The sequence below is a fragment of the Engraulis encrasicolus genome, chromosome 9 (assembly GCF_034702125.1).
Source record: "Engraulis encrasicolus isolate BLACKSEA-1 chromosome 9, IST_EnEncr_1.0, whole genome shotgun sequence".
Classification (NCBI taxonomy): Eukaryota; Metazoa; Chordata; class Actinopteri; order Clupeiformes; family Engraulidae; genus Engraulis; species Engraulis encrasicolus.
In genome coordinates this window covers 46,563,529-46,583,068 of record NC_085865.1, presented here as the reverse complement: position 1 = coordinate 46,583,068, position 19,540 = coordinate 46,563,529, and the positions used below count along the sequence as shown (strand labels likewise).

The 19,540-nt window shown below is 40.9% G+C and overlaps 1 protein-coding gene and 1 long non-coding RNA gene across 11 annotated transcripts in view; one reads left to right on the top strand and one right to left on the bottom strand.

The window, feature by feature from the left end:
* LOC134455906 (uncharacterized) overlaps nt 1-19,540 on the bottom strand; it is a 212,239-nt gene that overhangs the window by 11,518 nt on the left and 181,181 nt on the right. For 8 of the 10 annotated variants that reach the window (XR_010036193.1, XR_010036192.1, XR_010036194.1 and 5 more), the window contains 2 exons: nt 17,778-17,859; nt 8,245-8,385 (listed from right to left, as the gene is read on the bottom strand). This is a non-coding gene — a long non-coding RNA (uncharacterized LOC134455906). The remainder of the gene's footprint in view (nt 1-8,244; nt 8,386-17,777; nt 17,860-19,540) is intronic. The other 2 variants (XR_010036196.1, XR_010036197.1) reach the window with 2 other exon arrangements.
* On the top strand, nt 118-19,527 carry LOC134455893 (myosin-7-like). Its single transcript, XM_063207249.1, has 39 exons — nt 118-2,769; nt 2,996-3,027; nt 3,258-3,466; nt 4,036-4,179; nt 4,260-4,416; nt 4,507-4,534; nt 4,630-4,738; nt 4,822-4,914; nt 5,008-5,071; nt 5,184-5,282; nt 5,373-5,476; nt 5,578-5,716; nt 5,832-5,950; nt 6,052-6,201; nt 6,280-6,450; nt 7,520-7,829; nt 8,039-8,121; nt 8,203-8,408; nt 10,736-10,859; nt 11,762-11,898; nt 12,353-12,608; nt 12,762-13,004; nt 13,084-13,260; nt 13,377-13,522; nt 13,881-13,971; nt 14,052-14,441; nt 14,579-14,705; nt 14,798-14,916; nt 15,336-15,532; nt 15,628-15,811; nt 15,983-16,148; nt 16,232-16,356; nt 16,467-16,775; nt 16,875-17,078; nt 17,213-17,509; nt 17,589-17,693; nt 17,789-17,884; nt 17,978-18,112; nt 18,624-19,527. Exons 3-39 carry the CDS (start codon nt 3,266-3,268, stop codon nt 18,642-18,644), a joined length of 5,826 nt encoding a protein of 1,941 aa, XP_063063319.1. The 5' UTR covers nt 118-2,769; nt 2,996-3,027; nt 3,258-3,265; the 3' UTR covers nt 18,645-19,527.

Below are 19,540 nucleotides of genomic sequence, written 5' to 3'. Positions count from 1 at the left end.
TCCCTTAATTAACTGTGAAGTGAAATTTCAAGCAATAGCTAGGGTCATTTGTCATAATAAATGCATAGGTAAAACAAACTCTTCTGTAATTACATTGGCGTATCAAGAAAACTCACCCATGTGAATGATCAAATTTTCTACTGAGAAGAAGCCCCTGAATCAACCTCCAAACAGGTAGAAACTCAAAATTCACATTCAACACTGTTAACTCCAGACTATGACTATTCACTGCAAAATGAGGGAGCCAGCAAGTGAAAAAGCTTTCCCATGTGCTCGTGCAGGAGGAGTTTAGCCTACAGTACACAAATCAGAAAGGATGACATTTACAGAGCTGCCACCTGTCAGAGCAACATTGCTCCTCACAAGCTGTGCTTTTCAATCACACAGAGGCACTCAGAAGGATTGTCACGGGTTATTTTGTCCTCAAGGACAATGGCAAGGAAACAATGCGGAGAGTTAGGTGTCTCCCCACAAGCAACCATAGATGCTTCCAATCTCCAAACAATGCACTGATGACAGAGTGTCACGACTCTGGACACGACTCAACACTCTACACTATTTTGCATCTAGAGTGTAACATTTAAGGTAGGCCGTCAATATGACACTACTGTCAGGAAACCTCCAAATAAATGTAACCAATTCTATCCTTGATTGCAGGCTTTAAGTACGACATCTGTGTGCTTTGCAACCATACATGATGTTACATATTCCATAGCCTTCAACATAGTGCTTTGCAGGTTATATAAATTATTGCCATGTATCTCCACCGTAAGCAGACGTACTACACCTAAAGCATATCTACATGTCTCCCCAGTACATGACACAAACACAATATCTGTACACACTACTAACCATGCTGTCCTTTGCTGTCAAAGGAAGGCATCCATGAAGAATTTCACAAGGCTATCTTTATCCTTAAGCATGAAGGCATATAACAATATAGCACAGAGAGAATGAGACAATGCGAAGTGTGAATACCAGCTGGCAGCTGAATGACCTTGGTCATGCTGTTGCTCACTTCACACAGACTGCTGTCAGATACCCCTTTAAGTTGGCCCTATAGTAAGAAAAAGTATTATATTTACAGTACTGTATATAAACAGTATACTCAAATCAATCTTAACACAAAATTGTTATTGTTAATTATTTAATTATTATTTACGGACTTACTGTCCTCTTCTTGCCATTTTAGAATAATCCTTAAAAGGGCAGATCTCTCAGATCACAGTGGTTGTAGAGACAAGGGACGAAAGACAACTATTCATGGGTGCCAAAATACAGTTCCTGACGATATTTTAAAATTTCTCATGGCCCAGAGATACAGATTATACATCAACCCCAAAAGAAGCCAAAATCTTTTGATGAGCATCAAAGTTCCAATTCACAATGGTGCAAATGTTGTGAGGTGTGTAACCTCTGTCAGCGCAGGGTCTGTACTGGTGTCTAAAATGTTCTGCAGGTTAACTTAAGTAAACTCATCTGTTGTTGTAATGCAGGAATACACTTAAAAGGCCAAATGGGGTTAAAGTATGTACTCAACAAATTATCACTTGGGCTTAAATTGTCACTTGCACTTAAATTGTTCCGTCACCTTGTGGAGACTCCTCAGCTGTTCTCAAAAACGCAAGCACATTAACACCCAAACGTCTCAAAATGTCTACCTCATAAACCTTTAGAACAAGGGATTTCAAGGCTTGTTAACTACTGACCTTTGAGGGCCCACAGGCTGTCACTAAATGGTACCATTAGCCCATGACCTTACCATTCAGTTGTTTTCCACTTGCACTAAGGCATCATTATCAAAGTATTCAGCCTGTTGTTCTCAGTCATGGAGAAGCATTCAGTCTGAGTTCCATTGTGCTATTTTTGTGCTAAATGTGTTAAAACTAAGGAATTAACTATGTGTATGTGAGACGGGGTGAAGAGATGCTCTGTCACCACATGGCAGCTGGCTGACCTTGGCCATGCTTGGAGTCGCAGAGGCCAGACACCACCTAGGCTTTGTTACAGGACAAAGACTTTAGCACTTGCCAGCAAACAATACATACATGAGTATCACTATATGTTTTTAAACGTGATATTCTTACATGTGATATATTTTTAAACATATGATGGTTATGTGATATTCTCCTTAAATTTCAAAAGTAGATGATAAAAATAGCATTGAAGATGTGTGCATGTGAATTTCATTTCAACTGCACTATGTCAATAAGATTCCAGACAGTTTCCTTTTGTGGAGATGAGGGCTCATCAAATGCAAAATAATTATGGACAAACTCTCATTGAGGTTGGCCCAATATATTAAACCATAAGAATGTAAAGGAAAGACAAACAGAAAAGGAGATCTGTATTTACTGTTCCTCCAAAGTAATGTTTGCTGTAAACTTAATAAGCATGATTGCTGTTATTATTATTTTTTAGCATCTTTTTTGTTTTGGCAATAACAAATGTGCACTGCACCTTTAACCCTGCTGAATACACCCCACCTTATAACTCAGACTTAGGGGTGCATCAGCTTGCTATTTCTGCCACAGGCCTTTTAAGTGAGCTGCTAGTTGTATATAAGGCAGAGATTTCTGGCTGTTCATTTCATCATCGACAGGTAAGACTACTGGAACTTTGCATGAACTAAATGTATGCATAGTATATACAATACATTCAGTTATTGATGTGTCTAGCACTGTGTATGAACATACTGTAAGGCTAAGGATTAAACTGTTATTTTGTGTTCTATTTAGGCCAACAACTACGGCAAGGAAGATCACCAAGGTACTTCACAAAGTAATGCACATTTGCCGAAAGACTTACTGTAAGAACTTTCTGATTCACATGCATGGTCCTTGCTGATGCTGATAAATCTAATCCATGACATTTATAACTGAAATAGAACTGTAGATATCACACTGTATTCTTTTCAGGTTCAATTTTATAATTTTAAGTTATAACGGCATAAGTCAAAGTATATTAATTGTAATATTGAACTGTTTTCTTTTAGGGTAACAAGTTATTGAAGGGAACATAAACAAGGTAATAACCTATAAAGGCATTGTTGTACCATTGTTGTACCTTGACTAAAACATGACTGAAGCTCCAAACTAACTCAGGACTGATAGTGGAAGAAAGTTCTGAGCTTCAATGTTAAAAAATGGAAATAAGAAAGATATTATGACGATAATTAATTTGACATGGTAAACTCTGTTAAGCCTGCAAACTAAAGATGACACAGACAAGATGATGACTCTTCTTTGTTTTCCAAGAAAGAACCATGGGGGATGCGGTGATGAGGGAGTTTGGGCCGGCGGCTCCGTATCTGAGGAAGTCAGATTTGGAGCGTCTGGAGGCCCAGACTCGCCCCTTTGACATCAAGAGGGCCTGCTTTGTGGTGGACCCAGAGGTTGAGTTTGTGAAAGGCACTATCCAAAGTAGAGACGGGGACAAAGTCACTGTTGAAACTGAGGCTGGAAAGGTACAGCAGAGAGGGCTATTTTTCTTTCTAATTTACTACCAGGCTCTCCACAAGCTTTTAACTTTTTACTCACTATGTAAAGCATTTGATTGTTGTCATGTAAATAAAGATGGGATGTATTTATGTCTTCAAGTATGGACCAATTGCTGAACTTAAAGGTGCAGCATGTAGGATGGCACCCTGACTAGGTTTTGCAACTACCTATGCTGCTCATTGCAACTATGCTTCCTATTCCAAAATATGTAAATTAATGTTTAGTAGTATGACCAAAGTACAGTAAGTAAATTAGCAGTAAAAACATTGATATGTTCCAGCTTTTCATGTATGAAAACTGCAATTTTCCCAGCCATAATTCATACTTAAGACTTCGATGGTGGTGATACGTATTTGTAAAAAAGGTTACGTTTATGAATGAGCAGCATGAATTCTAAAATACACCACCAAAAATATTACATACTGTACATTTAAGCCGATTTCCTTCTTCTAGCCCCTAATATCCAAATCTTAAATAGAATATAAAATATGACAAAGAGGAAGAGTAGGACTAATGTCTGCACTCCTTCTTTAAGACTGTTGTTGCAAAGGATTCAGACGTACACCCCCAGAACCCGCCAAAGTTCGATAAAATTGAGGACATGGCGATGTTCACCTTCCTGCATGAGCCTGCTGTGCTGTTTAACCTCAAAGAGCGTTATGCAGCCTGGATGATCTACGTGAGTACAGCAATAACCATGTCTTAAGGTTGTCCAGAAGAGTCCCATTCAAACTAAAAGTCTTATATTTCTTTATGCAGACCTACTCTGGGCTGTTCTGTGTCACTGTCAATCCCTACAAGTGGCTCCCAGTGTACAACCAGGAAGTTGTTCTTGCCTACAGAGGCAAGAAGAGGACTGAAGCTCCTCCACACATCTTCTCCATCTCTGACAATGCTTACCAATACATGCTGGCAGGTAAAACACAGTAGCAGCTGACTTGAATAAATAAACGTTTGTCTGTCAAGCAGTTTTTCATAGCTAAAAGTATACCAATATTTTTTTCAGATAGAGAAAATCAGTCCATGCTTATCACGTAAGTTTAACTTTGTTTTAGGTTATTTCTGCAAAAATATATGTTGCTTGTGTAAACTGACACAGAGATTAAACATATTTCCCTTTCTTCCCAAGTGGAGAATCTGGTGCTGGGAAGACTGTGAACACCAAGAGAGTAATCCAGTACTTTGCCAGTATCGCAGCCGGAAGCGGTGGCAAAAAGGCTGACCCAAATGAAAAAAAGGTTACTGATTTTGGCCAGTGCACAATTCCTGTAAATCCTTGTTTATAATAACGACACTTAAACTAATGGCTGATTCTTTTCAGGGAACCCTGGAGGATCAAATCATCCAGTGCAACCCTGCTCTGGAGGCATTCGGCAACGCAAAGACCATCAGGAATGACAACTCATCCAGATTTGTAAGTACAGTTTGTTGTACTTCCAGCTTGTCATCGGTTATGCTGGGTGAGAATTATATTGAACTGAGAGCTATTTCCTTCTGTGTTTCATAGGGCAAATTCATCAGAATCCACTTCCATGCGAGTGGCAAACTAGCCTCTGCTGATATTGAAACGTGTAAGTCCATCACTCATTATACACATGGAATATTGCATGTTATTTCACTCAAATGTTTGGTACACCTTCCAATCCTGTCGGTTTTGTTTCATTTTTTCCCCTCATTTTACAGATCTTCTGGAGAAGTCTCGGGTGACTTTTCAGCTCAAGGCTGAGAGGGATTACCACATCTTCTACCAGATCCTCTCTCAGAGGAAACCAGAGCTGCTGGGTAAAACTCTGAAACATACTGTATGTTGTGACAATTTAGTTTAGTATAGGACATAATCATGATCATAATATCATATTGTGTGCTTTCCAGAGATGCTGCTCATCACTGCCAACCCCTACGACTATGCCTTCATCTCCCAAGGAGAGACCCAAGTAGCCTCCATTGATGATGGGGATGAACTGCAAGCTACCGATGTGACTAAAACTACTTTTTCATTCCTTTTTCATAGGTCTAGGTCTTTCAGATACCTGAAAATAATATGTTGTCACTTTCATTGACATGTTTGTGCATCAAGGATGCTTTTGATGTGCTGGGCTTCACTCAAGAGGAGAAGAACAGTATTTACAAGCTGACTGGGGCCATCATGCACTATGGCAACATGAAGTTCAAGCAGAAGCAGAGAGAGGAGCAGGCAGAGGCTGATGGAACTGAGGGTATGCAATAGAAATAAAGTAGCAAGTAACCATGAAGTAATAAAAAATGCAACATTAAGAAATATCTCAAATGAATAATGACAAGAAACCTTGGAAACTCTTTCACTCTTTCCAGATGCTGACAAAGTCTCATACCTCATGGGCCTGAACTCTGCTGATCTCATCAAGTCATTGTGTCACCCAAGGGTCAAAGTGGGAAACGAGTGGGTCACCAAGGGACAAAATGTTCAACAGGTAGAATGTTACAGCTTTACCCAAGACAAATTTAACACTGCTCAATGTACATGTTCAATATTTTTCAACTTTGAAACATCTGGTTGTGTTTTCCTCTGTAGGTGTACTACTCTATTGGTGCCCTGTCTAAGTCAGTCTATGAAAAGATGTTCTTGTGGATGGTGGTGAGAATCAACCAGTCGTTGGACACCAAACAAGCTCGGCAGTACTTCATTGGCGTGCTGGATATTGCTGGGTTTGAGATCTTTGATGTAGGTGAAGAGTCACATTAATATTTCAGATGTATTGTTATGCAAGACATATATATGAGAATGAAATCTTTTTTGCAGTTCAACACCTTTGAGCAACTCTGCATCAACTTCACTAATGAGAAGCTGCAGCAGTTCTTCAACCACCACATGTTTGTGCTGGAGCAAGAGGAGTACAAGAAGGAGGGGATTGAGTGGACATTCATTGACTTCGGTATGGACTTACAGGCCTGCATTGATCTCATTGAAAAGGTATGTAGATGTATCTTTAAAATATGTTTTACTGCAGAATAAGGTCATTTCTAACAGATGTCTGCATTACATTAAAGGATTTATCCGGAGTTGGAACAAGTTTGCCTGATTTTTGCATGTTTGGGATGAAATACAGTCACTCTAGAGCAAAATCAAGGCAAAAGGATGCGTTTTGAGAAAGTTTGATAATATCACGTTAGCCTCATTAGCCATATCAGCTATGCAATATGAAAGATGCGGGCATCGTTTTTCGGCGGTTACACACATTTCAAAAACACAACATTTTAAAGTCTTGCACAGCTCAAAACAACGTCACACTTACCTCGTAATATGTTGAGGGTATCCACACATAAACCAAAGTGTCCAAAGTCCTTCATGTATTCTTGAAAGGTCTGCAGAATGTGTTTTGTGAAGCTACTACCTTGAGAATATCTAAATTACGGCCAAAACAACTATTTGACACTAAAGTCCACCAAGTAGATTGCCGAGTGGGTCGCACCATCAGCTGTGGTTACTCGCTATGGAAATAATCATAGCTGATGGTGCGACGCACTCGGCAATCTACTTGGTGGGCTTTAGTGTCAAATAGTTGTCTTGACCGTAATTTAGATATTCTCAAGGTAGTAGCTTCACAAAACACATTCTGCAGACCTTTCAAGAATACATGAAGGACTTTGGACACTTTGGTTTATGTGTGGATACCCTCAACATATTACGAGGTAAGTGTGACGTTGTTTTGAGCTGTGCAAGACTTTAAAATGTTGTGTTTTTGAAATGTGTGTAACCGCCGAAAAACGATGCCCGCATCTTTCATATTGCATAGCTGATATGGCTAACGAGGCTAACGTGATATTATCAAACTTTCTCAAAACGCATCCTTTTGCCTTGATTTTGCTCTAGAGTGACTGTATTTCATCCCAAACATGCAAAAATCAGGCAAACTTGTTCCAACTCCGGATAAATCCTTTAAGACTTGGTTAAAAATCAATGTATACACTTCAAAGTATTGTGTTAACTGCAAGGCAGACCGAATCGTGATGTCTAATTCCTGTGATGATTTTCCCTTTAGCCCATGGGAATCATGTCCATCCTTGAAGAGGAGTGCATGTTCCCCAAGGCCAGTGATGCCACCTTTAAAGCCAAGCTCTATGACAACCACTTGGGGAAATCAAACAATTTCCAGAAGCCAAGAATTGTCAAGGGGAAACCAGAGGGCCATTTCTCCCTGGTTCACTATGCTGGCACTGTTGACTACAACATTGGCAACTGGCTGGTGAAAAACAAGGACCCCCTCAATGAAACTGTTGTGGGTCTGTACCAAAAGTCCACAATGAAGATGCTGTCAATCCTCTTTGTTGGATATGCTGGGGCTGATGCTGGTAAGTTATTTCTCCATCATACAAGATAAGATTGGTAGTTTTACAGAATGTTTTAGACAATGATTAATTGATGATTTATAAATGTGTCGGTATCAGTAACAGTATAATTTATTTTCAGATAATGAGTGGAACCAGACAACTAATATAGTTCCACACTAGAATCTATGACATTAACTATACAGTACATGCGGCATGTATATTTTTTGTAGCTGACGGTGGAGGTGGTGGTGGAAAGGCTAAGGAAAAAAAGAAGAAAGGGTCTTCCTTTCAGACAGTGTCTGCACTTCATAGGGTGAGTACCTCTAATACCATCAATTCTTTGTTTGAAGTTATGAATTAGTAATATCAACATTCATGTCCATTCTACTTACAGGAGAACCTGAACAAGCTGATGACCAACCTGAGGTCAACTCACCCCCACTTTGTGCGCTGCATCATCCCCAACGAGACCAAGACTCCTGGGGCAATGGATAATGCATTGGTCATGCACCAGCTGCGCTGTAACGGCGTGCTGGAAGGCATCAGAATCTGCAGGAAGGGCTTCCCCAACCGGATCCTGTATGGAGATTTCAAACAGAGGTACAGAGGATGTAGCCTGGTGATGCCATCCTATGTACTTCCACCTAATGATTTTGGCTCCGCACATAGTCTGGCAAAACCTTCCTAGCTCGGTTCGCTCACGGTTCTGCCAATCAGTAAACAGTTGAGAGTGGTGACGCAGAACTCACCCACGCAGTCAGTTACTGATTGGTTAAGGAAACACTATTCACAGTTTTGTCTTGTTATTTGTAAGCTTTGGCAACACTATATCATAACAGTCATGCATTTTAATTTGAATAAGGAAGTCCAATGAATTTAAATGGCAGAGTAAGGTCAGACCATCTCCCACCCTCCTTTTGCCAAACTGTTTGACGGAGTCAACAGATGGCTATCGCCCAGGCTAAAGATGATGCATGACTTACTTTATTATGATGTGATGTACAGTGGTGCTCATATGTTTACATACCCCAGCAGAATAAACGCTTTCTCTGCGATTTCTCACAAAGTATGAAGGATTACACAAAACCTTTTTTTTCACTCATGGCTAGTGACTGGCTTAAGATATTTATTAGCAATATTCTGTGTTTACTCTTTCAAAAGCATGATCACAACCCAAACTACCCAAATGACCCTGTTCAAAAGTTTACATACCCTAGTTTCTGATGCTGAATATGGCCCTGTTTGACATCAGGGACCGCTCTAAATTGTTTGTGGTAGTTGTGGATAAGGCTCTTAATGTTCTCAGATGACAAAACAGCACATTCTTCCTGGCAGAATGGTTGTTTCCTATAATATCTTTGGGTGTCTTGCTGGAACCTCACATTTGAGGTTTCCCCTGAGTGGCTCAATGATGTTGAGATCAGGAGAGTGAGATGGTCGCTCAAAAACCTTCATTTTATTCTTTCTGAAGCTAATGACGGGTTGATTTGGCTTTCTGTGTCGAAATATTGGTATTGTTGGAATTTCAATTCAGAAATGCAATATGAGGAGTTTGGTTGGAATCAAGCCAATGGGCAAGGGAATCATTGCATTGCAATGATCATTGCAAGGGAAATTGTTCAGGAGGCATAGGACAACCAAAAAATAACTTCAGGTGAAATATAGGACAACATGAAAAAATGTTTTAAACTGTACAGGAAAGAGGCACTTGAGGAAAGATGGGCTGTTGGGGTTTGCCAGGAGAAAGCCATTACCACAAAAATGCAAACATGTTATTTTGCATATGATACACCAAATAGCACAGTGAGAAGCATCAAAATGCCTGTGACAAAGTCATTTGGAAAAATGAGATCAATATGGAACTTTTTTAGGCCACTATTAACAGTACCATTTGGAGAACAGTCAATGGAGCCTATGATGAAAGTTACTCCATACCCTTCTGTGAAACATGGTCATGGACCACTGATTTCATGGGGACATTTGAGTTACAAATGCATTATACTTTTGATCCATACTCGCAGAATGATGAATACATTGCCCTGTGAAAAATACTGGAGGAAACTTGACACACATCAGCCTTGAAACTGCACATGGTCCATTGTTTGGACATGCCAACATGACAATATTTCAACACAGAAAGCCAAATCAACCCGTCACTAGCTCCAGAAAGAATAAAATGAAGTTTTTGAGCGACCGTCTCACTCTCCTGATCTCAACATCATTGAGCCATTCAGGGGAAACCTCAAATGTGAGGTTCCAGCAAGACACCCAAAAATATTATAGGAAACAACCATTCTGCCAGGAAGAATGTGCTGTTTTGTCATCTGAGAACATTAAGAGCCTTATCCACAACTACCACAAACAATTTAGAGCGGTCCCTGATGTTAAACAGGGCCATATTCAGCATTAGAAACTAGGGTATGTAAACTTTTGAACAGGGTCATTTGGGTAGTTTGGGTTGTGATCATGCTTTTGAAAGAGTAAACACAGAATATTGCTAATAAATATCTTAAGCTAGTCACTAGCAATGAGTGAAAAAAAAGGTTTTGTGTAATCCTTCATATTTTGTGAGAAATCGCGGAGAAAGCGTTTATTCTGCTGGGGTATGTAAACATATGAGCACAACTGTATTTACAAAAACTGGCTGTATTTCTATACATCAAGAAAACTTCGAAAATCAGTCCATCTAATTTTGTTTGGGTTTGACTCGCTGTATGGTACTTGATAATAGCATTTAATTGGCTATGTGATTACTGATTTTGATTTTTGATACTTAGTGAAAATGCTATTCAAATATAAAATTTAATTACAGATTTTTGTAAGGGCTTTTAGGGTTTTTTGCATCTGGACTCTTCACAAAAAGTCAAACGAATATCTGTAGCATACACAATATTATTATTTCAATAATCTAAGAATTATCTGTGCAGATACCGTATCCTGAACCCTGCTGCTATCCCTGAGGGACAGTTTATCGACAGCAAGAAGGGAGCTGAAAAGCTGTTGGGATCTCTGGACATTGACCATCAGCAATACAGATTTGGACACACTAAGGTACCTGTGATGGAGTGACCATCACTAGGGTTGTGGGTGTGTTCTGACTGTCACGCCAACGAGCCTGGCTCTTTGGTGTAGCGGTCAGAGCCCCAGTTTACTACCCCAGAAGGTCTGGGTTCGAGTCCCAGCTGGGCAATTCTACTCTCCTTTGCTACAAATGGTGTCAGAAGTGGGATGGCTACCGTGAGGCCATCGGAAGCGTACCCATTGTGTGTGAGCCGTAATTCCATGTGAGGGACCCCCAGGATTGGTGACCCTGGTGTGAGGGACCCCAGTAATGGGTGAAGCATTGATGATGGGGCACACTGGCTGGGAGAAGCATGATGGGCAGTTGCGTGAGTGACACCACGAGTGTGTGAAGTGCACGGATGCGCTTCCCGAAGGGGAAGGCAGTGTGATGGAGTGACCATCACTAGGGTTGTGGGTGTGTTCTGACTGTCACGCCAACGAGCCTGGCTCTTTGGTGTAGCGGTCAGAGCCCCAGTTTACTACCCCAGAATGTCTGGGTTCGAGTCCCAGCCGGGCAACTCTACTCTCCTTCGCTACAGTGCCTTTATTTGTGGTGTCACACTAATGCACCATCAACGTTACAGCAGCAATGTACAATTTATTGTGGTATCATTGAAGATAGTGAAGGACTAATAAGCTTGTTCAGACACTGTACAATGAAGCTGGCTTATCTAGCCTTGCCGCATAAAAAAAGACAGAATATTGTGAGAGAATGTTTCACAACATAACTTAGATATCACAGATGAAAAGCCTTTAAAGTAACAAAGCCGTTTACCACTGCCAGCTGTGATACTGACCCCCTCCCCCCAAAATGCCTTTTAAAGCTTTGATGGACAAATTCTGTCTGCTTTCATAAAATTATTATAAGTGCCTGAACATTTGTTTTAAAGGTGTTCTTTAAAGCGGGTCTCCTGGGAACCCTAGAGGAGATGAGAGACGATCGTCTTGCTCTCATCATCACTGGTATCCAATCAAGAGCTCGTGGTCTTCTGGCACGAATTGAATTTGGGAAGATTGTTGAGCGCAGGTAGAGTAAATAGAACAACATTATGATTGGCATTGTTGAATTAATTTGAATTGAATTAATGATATGTGTCAAAATAATCACAAGGTTAATCACAAGAATTAATCATTGTTGTCTGTGATGATTCTTAATGATACAGGTCACGTTATCCAAAGACTTAAGTTGTAAGGAACTAGTCTTCTTGAGCTTGATAGACATTTTATTCTTCATCCAAACTGATCAGGGCAGGGCCACTGGTAGCTTTGGCCAGGCACAGGAAAAAATGAATCAACCCAACCAATGCATGATAAACCAATGCTTGATGTTCTTTCTTCAAGTGATTTTTGCATACCTAGACAATTACCCATTGAAATAGTTTGTACACTGAAAACAAGTACCTTTCAATTTGGAATCTGTCATAGTAGTTGCAGTAAACCGGACAAAGAAAAGGAAACAAATTGTACATTTGTTTCTACAGAGATTCCCTGCTGGTGATCCAGTGGAACATCCGTGCATTCATGGGAGTCAAGAATTGGCCCTGGATGAAGATGTATTTCAAGATCAAGCCCCTGCTGAGATCGGCTGAGGCTGAAAAGGAGATGGCCAACATGAAGGAAGAATTCATTAAACTGAAGGAGGCCTATGCTAAATCTGAGGCTCGTAAAAAGGAGCTTGAAGAGAAAATGGTGACTCTTCTCCAAGAGAAGAATGACTTGCAGCTTCAGTGCCAGAGTGTAAGTACACACTGTTAGTCCGTCTCAATTTGTTTGGGCTTGACTTGTACTTAATAATAACATTTAAGACTTGGGGAAAATACTATTTTAAAAAATAAAACAATTTTTTTTTAATTTAATGCAATCCAACAAATAATCTATTTTTCATCACAGGAACAAGATAATCTTTGTGATGCTGAGGAGCGGTGTGAGGGTTTGATCAAGAGCAAGATTCAACTTGAGGGCAAAGCCAAAGAGTTGACTGAGAGACTTGAGGATGAGGAGGAGATGAATGCAGAGCTGACTGCTAAGAAGAGGAAGCTGGAGGATGAATGCTCTGAGCTCAAGAAAGACATTGATGACTTGGAGCTCACATTAGCTAAAGTGGAAAAGGAGAAACATGCTACTGAGAACAAGGTCATTTGTACTGCAATTCAAGTTTAAATACATGCAATAACATCCTTATGAGACTGAATGATAGCTGTGTTGCTTTTAGGTTAAAAACCTGACTGAAGAGATGTCGGGTCTTGATGAAATCATTGCCAAGCTGACCAAGGAGAAGAAAGCTCTTCAGGAGGCTCACCAGCAAACGCTGGATGACCTTCAGAGTGAAGAAGACAAGGTCAACACTCTGACCAAGGCCAAAGTCAAGCTGGAGCAGCAAGTTGATGATGTATGTAACTGCAATTGTATACAGCAGCAAATTAATTTGCACTCCTATAGGTAAATAATCAAATCAATGTCCATTAGCCTAATGTGTTCTATATTTCTGTGTTTACATGAATGTAGCTGGAAGGATCCCTGGAACAGGAGAAGAAACTGAGAATGGATCTGGAGAGAATTAAGAGAAAGCTTGAGGGTGACTTAAAGTTGACCCAGGAGAGTGTCATGGACCTAGAGAATGACAAACAGCAGATGGAGGAAAGGCTGAAGAAGTATGCATTCAGATTTTTTTTGCTTCTTTGCTTGAATTCAATCTCGATTTAAACCCAAATACTGGCCATGCCTCAGAGTCTCAGATATTCAAAATAAATAATAATGTTTGATTGGTTTCCCTTAGCACAAGACTAAGTACAAAAATGTTGGTATGGAAAAATGAAGGACTCAGGATCAGGTTAAGGGCAAATTCTGTCAATCTTGGGTCTTATGCACTTATGAAATATTTGTAACCAGAATCTCTCAACTATGAAAGGAAAGCTTCAGAAGCAGTATTCAAATGGAGCTGAGAATTGCTGAAAGAACAAGAGTATACAACTTTTATTCAGAACTGGCAAATTGCTATCATTTTTTCAGGAAAGACTTTGAAATAAGTCAACTCAACGGCAAGATTGAAGATGAACAAGCCATAGCAGTCCAGCTCCAAAAGAAACTGAAGGAGCTTCAGGTAAGGACAATGTCAACGACGGATGCAAATAGTTTTACTGAGATCATAACCACAATCTAAATCTAAATATTCCAAACAAGGCCCGCATTGAGGAGCTTGAGGAAGAGCTGGAAGCTGAGCGAGCTGCCCGAGCCAAAGTGGAGAAGCAGCGAGCTGACCTGGCCAGAGAGCTGGAGGAGATCAGTGAGAGACTGGAGGAGGCTGGAGGTGCCACTGCCGCCCAGATTGAGATGAACAAAAAGAGGGAGGCTGAGTACCAAAAGATGCGCAGAGACCTTGAAGAGTCCACTCTGCAACATGAAGCCATTTCTGCCACACTCAGGAAAAAACATGCAGACAGTGTATCTGATCTTGGTGAGCAAATTGACAACCTTCAGAGAGTGAAACAGAAGCTGGAGAAGGAGAAAAGTGAACTCCGCCTGGAGCTGGATGATGTTGTCTCCAACATGGAGCAAGTTGCTAAAACTAAGGTAAGATAACTCAAAACTACATACAATCATATTAAGTATTTGCAATATCTTTTCATGCAATTTCATGTTGTATTTTCATGATTCAAATGGGAATGTACTATCGTGCACAGATATTAATGTAATTTCTTCTTATTCAGGCAAATTTGGAGAAAATGTGCAGGACCCTGGAGGATCAGATGAGTGAATATAGGACGAAGTTTGAGGAAGGGCAACGGAGCATCAATGACTTTTCTTTGCAAAAAGCTAAGCTACAAACGGAAAATGGTACACAGAAGTAACCTTTCGCTAATAAATTTCAATATCAGACACCACCATGTTTGTAGTCCAAGTCTAACTGACATGTTTCAATAAAACAGGGGAGCTTTCCCGGCAAATGGAGGAGAAGGACTCTCTTGTCTCTCAGCTAACTAGAGGCAAGCAGTCCTACACTCAACAGATTGAAGATCTTAAAAGACAACTGGAGGAAGAAGTCAAGGTTTGTTTTTGTGTTTTTGTGTTTTTCTTTGTTATAAATGCAATGACACGTGTGGTGCCTCTAGTAACATGTTTTATATATCGGGTGCATCCCAATATGTGACCTTGCCTCCTCCACTTGTGCTTGTCTCCTCGTCCCGCCTCCTGGCCCCTCCTCCGTGGAGAAAACGATAAAGTTTCCCAGCTGTCAGCCTAGCCACAACAACTTTTGAGGGACTGTTTTTCATTCACCATAACAATTGCAAACAAGAAAAAGACTCTACAATTGAGCTTTTGCAAGATATTGAAATATAATGCTGTTGTCAGTGATGTCATCATGACGAGAAGCGAGTGGAAGAGGCAAGTGGAGGAGGCAAGGTCACATATTGGGATGCACCCACTGTATAATTACTGGTTCATACGATCATAATTATCTCTCAGGCCAAGAATGCCTTAGCCCATGCAGTGCAGTCTTCCCGTCATGACTGTGACCTCTTAAGAGAGCAGTATGAGGAGGAGCAGGAGGCCAAGGCTGAGCTGCAGCGCAGTCTCTCTAAGGCCAATTCTGAGGTGGCTCAGTGGAGGACCAAGTACGAGACTGATGCCATCCAGAGGACTGAGGAATTGGAAGATGCCAAGTAAGATTCACCTAAACCTGAACTATGTTACAGTCATAAGAATGAAATGTTTCTTGATTCCGATTGACTCTTGATTCTGATTTTCTGCTATCCAGGAAGAAGCTGGCTCTGCGTCTGCAAGATGCAGAGGAAGCTGTGGAAGCTGTCAATGCCAAATGCTCCTCCCTGGAGAAAACTAAGCATAGACTGCAAAATGAGATTGAAGATCTCATGGTCGATGTGGAGAGATCCAATGCTGCTGCAGCTGCTCTGGACAAGAAACAAAGAAACTTTGACAAGGTAAACACACAGTTTGGCTAAGGTGAATGCTGCATGATTTTCTACATAAAAAAACAATATGACAGTAAATGGCAATAGTACTGCCAATTGTAGTGAATATCCAAATTAGTTCAATAGTGGAATGGGGGTCCTGGATTTCAAGGAAGCAGCTGACTGTCCTTTTCAATCCAGCTCCTGTCTGAGTGGAAGCAGAAGTACGAGGAGTCCCAAACTGAGTTGGAGGGCTCCCAGAAAGAGGCCAGATCTCTAGGCACTGAGCTGTTTAAGCTGAAAAACTCATATGAAGAATCTCTGGATCACCTGGAGACCATGAAGAGGGAAAACAAAAATCTCCAAGGTCTGTATGCTTTCATTATTACTGTAAAATGAGTTGAACTTAAAACACAATGTTTAAAATAAATGCACCTGCCTTTTTCACAGAGGAAATATCTGATCTTACTGAGCAACTTGGTGAGAGTGGAAAGAATATTCATGAACTTGAAAAGTTCAGGAAGACACTTGAGCAAGAAAAGGCAGAGATCCAGTCTGCTCTTGAGGAAGCAGAGGTATTTTTAAGGCTGACCTGTTATTTGATAAATATCTTATGGTGTTATACTGTACCATATTCCACCGAATTATAGCATTTGTTATTCTACGAAATTCTTCATAATAACAGGGCACTCTGGAGCATGAAGAGGGTAAGATCCTGAGAGCTCAGCTGGAGTTCAACCAGATGAAAGCTGAAAGTGAACGTAAACTTGCTGAGAAGGATGAGGAGATGGAGCAGGCTAAGCGAAACCACCAAAGAATGGTGGACGCCCTGCAGAGCTCCCTGGAGTCTGAGACTCGCAGCAGGAATGAGGCTGTAAGGATAAAGAAGAAGATGGAGGGAGACCTCAATGAGATGGAGATCCAGCTCAGTCAAGCCAACAGGCAGGCAGCTGAGGCCCAGAAGCAGCTCAAGGGTCTCCATGGGCATCTGAAGGTCCATAACATTGCAGCATTAGAACTTTGAATGGATACATTTAAGCATGACTGATATTTTTGCATTTACATCTACCTATCTGGGCGCCATTCATTACAGGATGCTCAAATGCGCCTGGATGAGGCTCTCCGTGCTAATGATGATCTCAAAGAGAACATTGCCATTGTGGAGAGACGCAACAACCTGATGCAGGCTGAACTGGATGAGCTGAGGTCTGTGGTCGAGCAGACCGAGAGAGGCCGGAAACTGGCTGAACAGGAGCTGCTGGATGTCAGCGAGAGAGTGCAGCTGCTCCACTCTCAGGTATAACACCAAACACCATCAACACTATTCATTCATTTTAGTACTGACATTACTTTGTACTGTACAGAGAAAATTAAAATCATTTGGCACACAATACAACAAATAAATCCCTGTTATATCTTTAACATATGTAGAACACCAGCTTGCTAAACCAGAAGAAAAAGCTGGAAGGTGATACAGCTCAGCTGCAGACTGAGGTGGAAGAAGCAGTTCAGGAGTGCAGGAATGCTGAAGAGAAAGCCAAGAAGGCCATCACTGATGCTGCCATGATGGCAGAGGAGCTGAAGAAGGAGCAGGACACCAGTGCTCACCTGGAGCGCATGAAGAAGAACATGGAGCAAACCATCAAGGACCTGCAGCATCGCCTGGATGAAGCTGAGCAAATCGCCATGAAGGGTGGCAAGAAGCAGATTCAGAAGTTGGAAGCAAGGGTGGGTGTAGAACTGACTTATTAATGACTACACAATATGTGCAGATAGGTTTTAATGCTTTGTCAACATTTCTGCATAGGTGAGAGAACTAGAAAATGAAGTGGAGCTAGAGCAACGTAAGGCCAGTGATTCTGTCAAAGGGATCCGTAAATGTGAGAGACGCATCAAGGAGCTCACCTACCAGGTATTAGATTCAAACATTTAAGCAACAAAATACTTTTTTCTTCTGAAGCTTATGCATTCTCAAGGTAATATATGGGTTACCAACCTTTTGTCTAGACTGAAGAAGACAAGAAGAATCTGCATCGTCTCCAAGAACTGGTTGACAAGTTGCAACTGAAGGTGAAATCCTACAAGAGATCAACAGAGGAGGCTGTAAGTAATTCATTGGCCATCACTAGCATGCTACCCATACATAGTGAGCACTGAGCAGTTCCTTCATGTTGTGACTTTTTCGTCTCCTTTCAGGAGGAGCAGGCCAACAGCAACATGACCAAGTTCCGCAAGCTGCAGCATGAGCTGGATGAGGCTGAGGAGAGAGCTGACATAGCTGAGTCTCAGGTCAACAAGATGAGAGCCAAGAGCCGTGATTTAGGAGGAAAAGTAAGTCACATACTACAATGAATTACGTCTAAATCAGCACAGCACGGTACCATACCCATTATCCTGCTGTTGTCATGGTGAGAATGTTACTGGTACAGTACCCCTAAGTTTATAACAACTCTTGGACCACTGGTGAAACTAGACATGAACTCACAAACTGTTTTAAATGACAATGGCATTCGGTGCAGACCCCTATCAAGGCAGATCAACTAACCCCTCTAGTGCTTTATAGTTGTAAGTGTACCTACAGTACAATCCTACCTGTAAAAGTAGGTCCTATTTGGAGAAGGGGGGCTCATGTCTTGACTGTCCTAGAGTATACCATGTGCTGCAACTCTTTCATCTGTAAAACATACTGCAAGTCTCAGTCTGTTCTTGCTGATTACAGCTCTTCAGGAAATCACAAATTAAATATCCAATTCACCTAGCTGGCCAATTTACATGATCAACTCAATTATCACTTTGATGGAAACACATGATTCATTCTCAATTTCTCTTATTTTGTTTGCAGAAAATGCTGGATGAAGAGTGAATTCCTATATTGGACAGTTCTAGAGAAAATCTCTTTAATTTCTAGAAGTAGTAGGACAAGACACTCACAGGACAAGAAACTTGCCTTTGATGATGTTCTTTTAAATTGTAGTGTGTACCAACAGAACTAATAAAGCACAAGTGAAAAATACTGTGTCATTCTGGTTGCCATACTGCATTAAAGTTTCCTACTTGCATATTCATCATTAATGAACATATACTAGGTAAATATTTTTTTCTACAACTCACCAACAGTTTGGGTTCAAGTAAAGCCGATTATAATTCCCTCTCTAATAGTTCCCTCTGATGAGTGGTGGGCTGTGCACGCATAGTGGCAGCAGTGAGCTCACATGCACACATACAGGACACAACTGTGACCGCTCAAAGCAATATTACTGTTCATGTTAACCAAAGAATTTATTCAAAGTTCTAAGCAATCGAAGAAGGACTGGATTCTTTGGATGAGGAACTAAGGTCCAAAAAAGACAAACTGTTTATATAAGAATTTATCTAGTCTGGACTGCATCCAGAGAAGCCACATGTTGGCAGTCTATGGATCAGTGTGGAGTTACTATACACTGTACCTCTCCAAATACTGTCATTGTGGTGTATTAATTCCTTATTGAATCGGCGCCCTATCGTATGGATCTATTTTTGGTTTTTAAGCAGGCTGTCTAACCTGCAAGTCAGGCCAAATCCAAGTTCACAGTTAAGACATGAGAGTAGCCTACCATATAAGTTCATAGTCACAAAGGGAAAATGTGTTCTAAATATGACAAATCCAGCACAGACCTACTAACCCAATACAGTGACCAAAGCAACTTACAGGGAGGACATTCAAGCAAGTACAGAGTGAGGGGTCAGTACAGAGTACAGCAGTTCAAAACATTGTGTCTG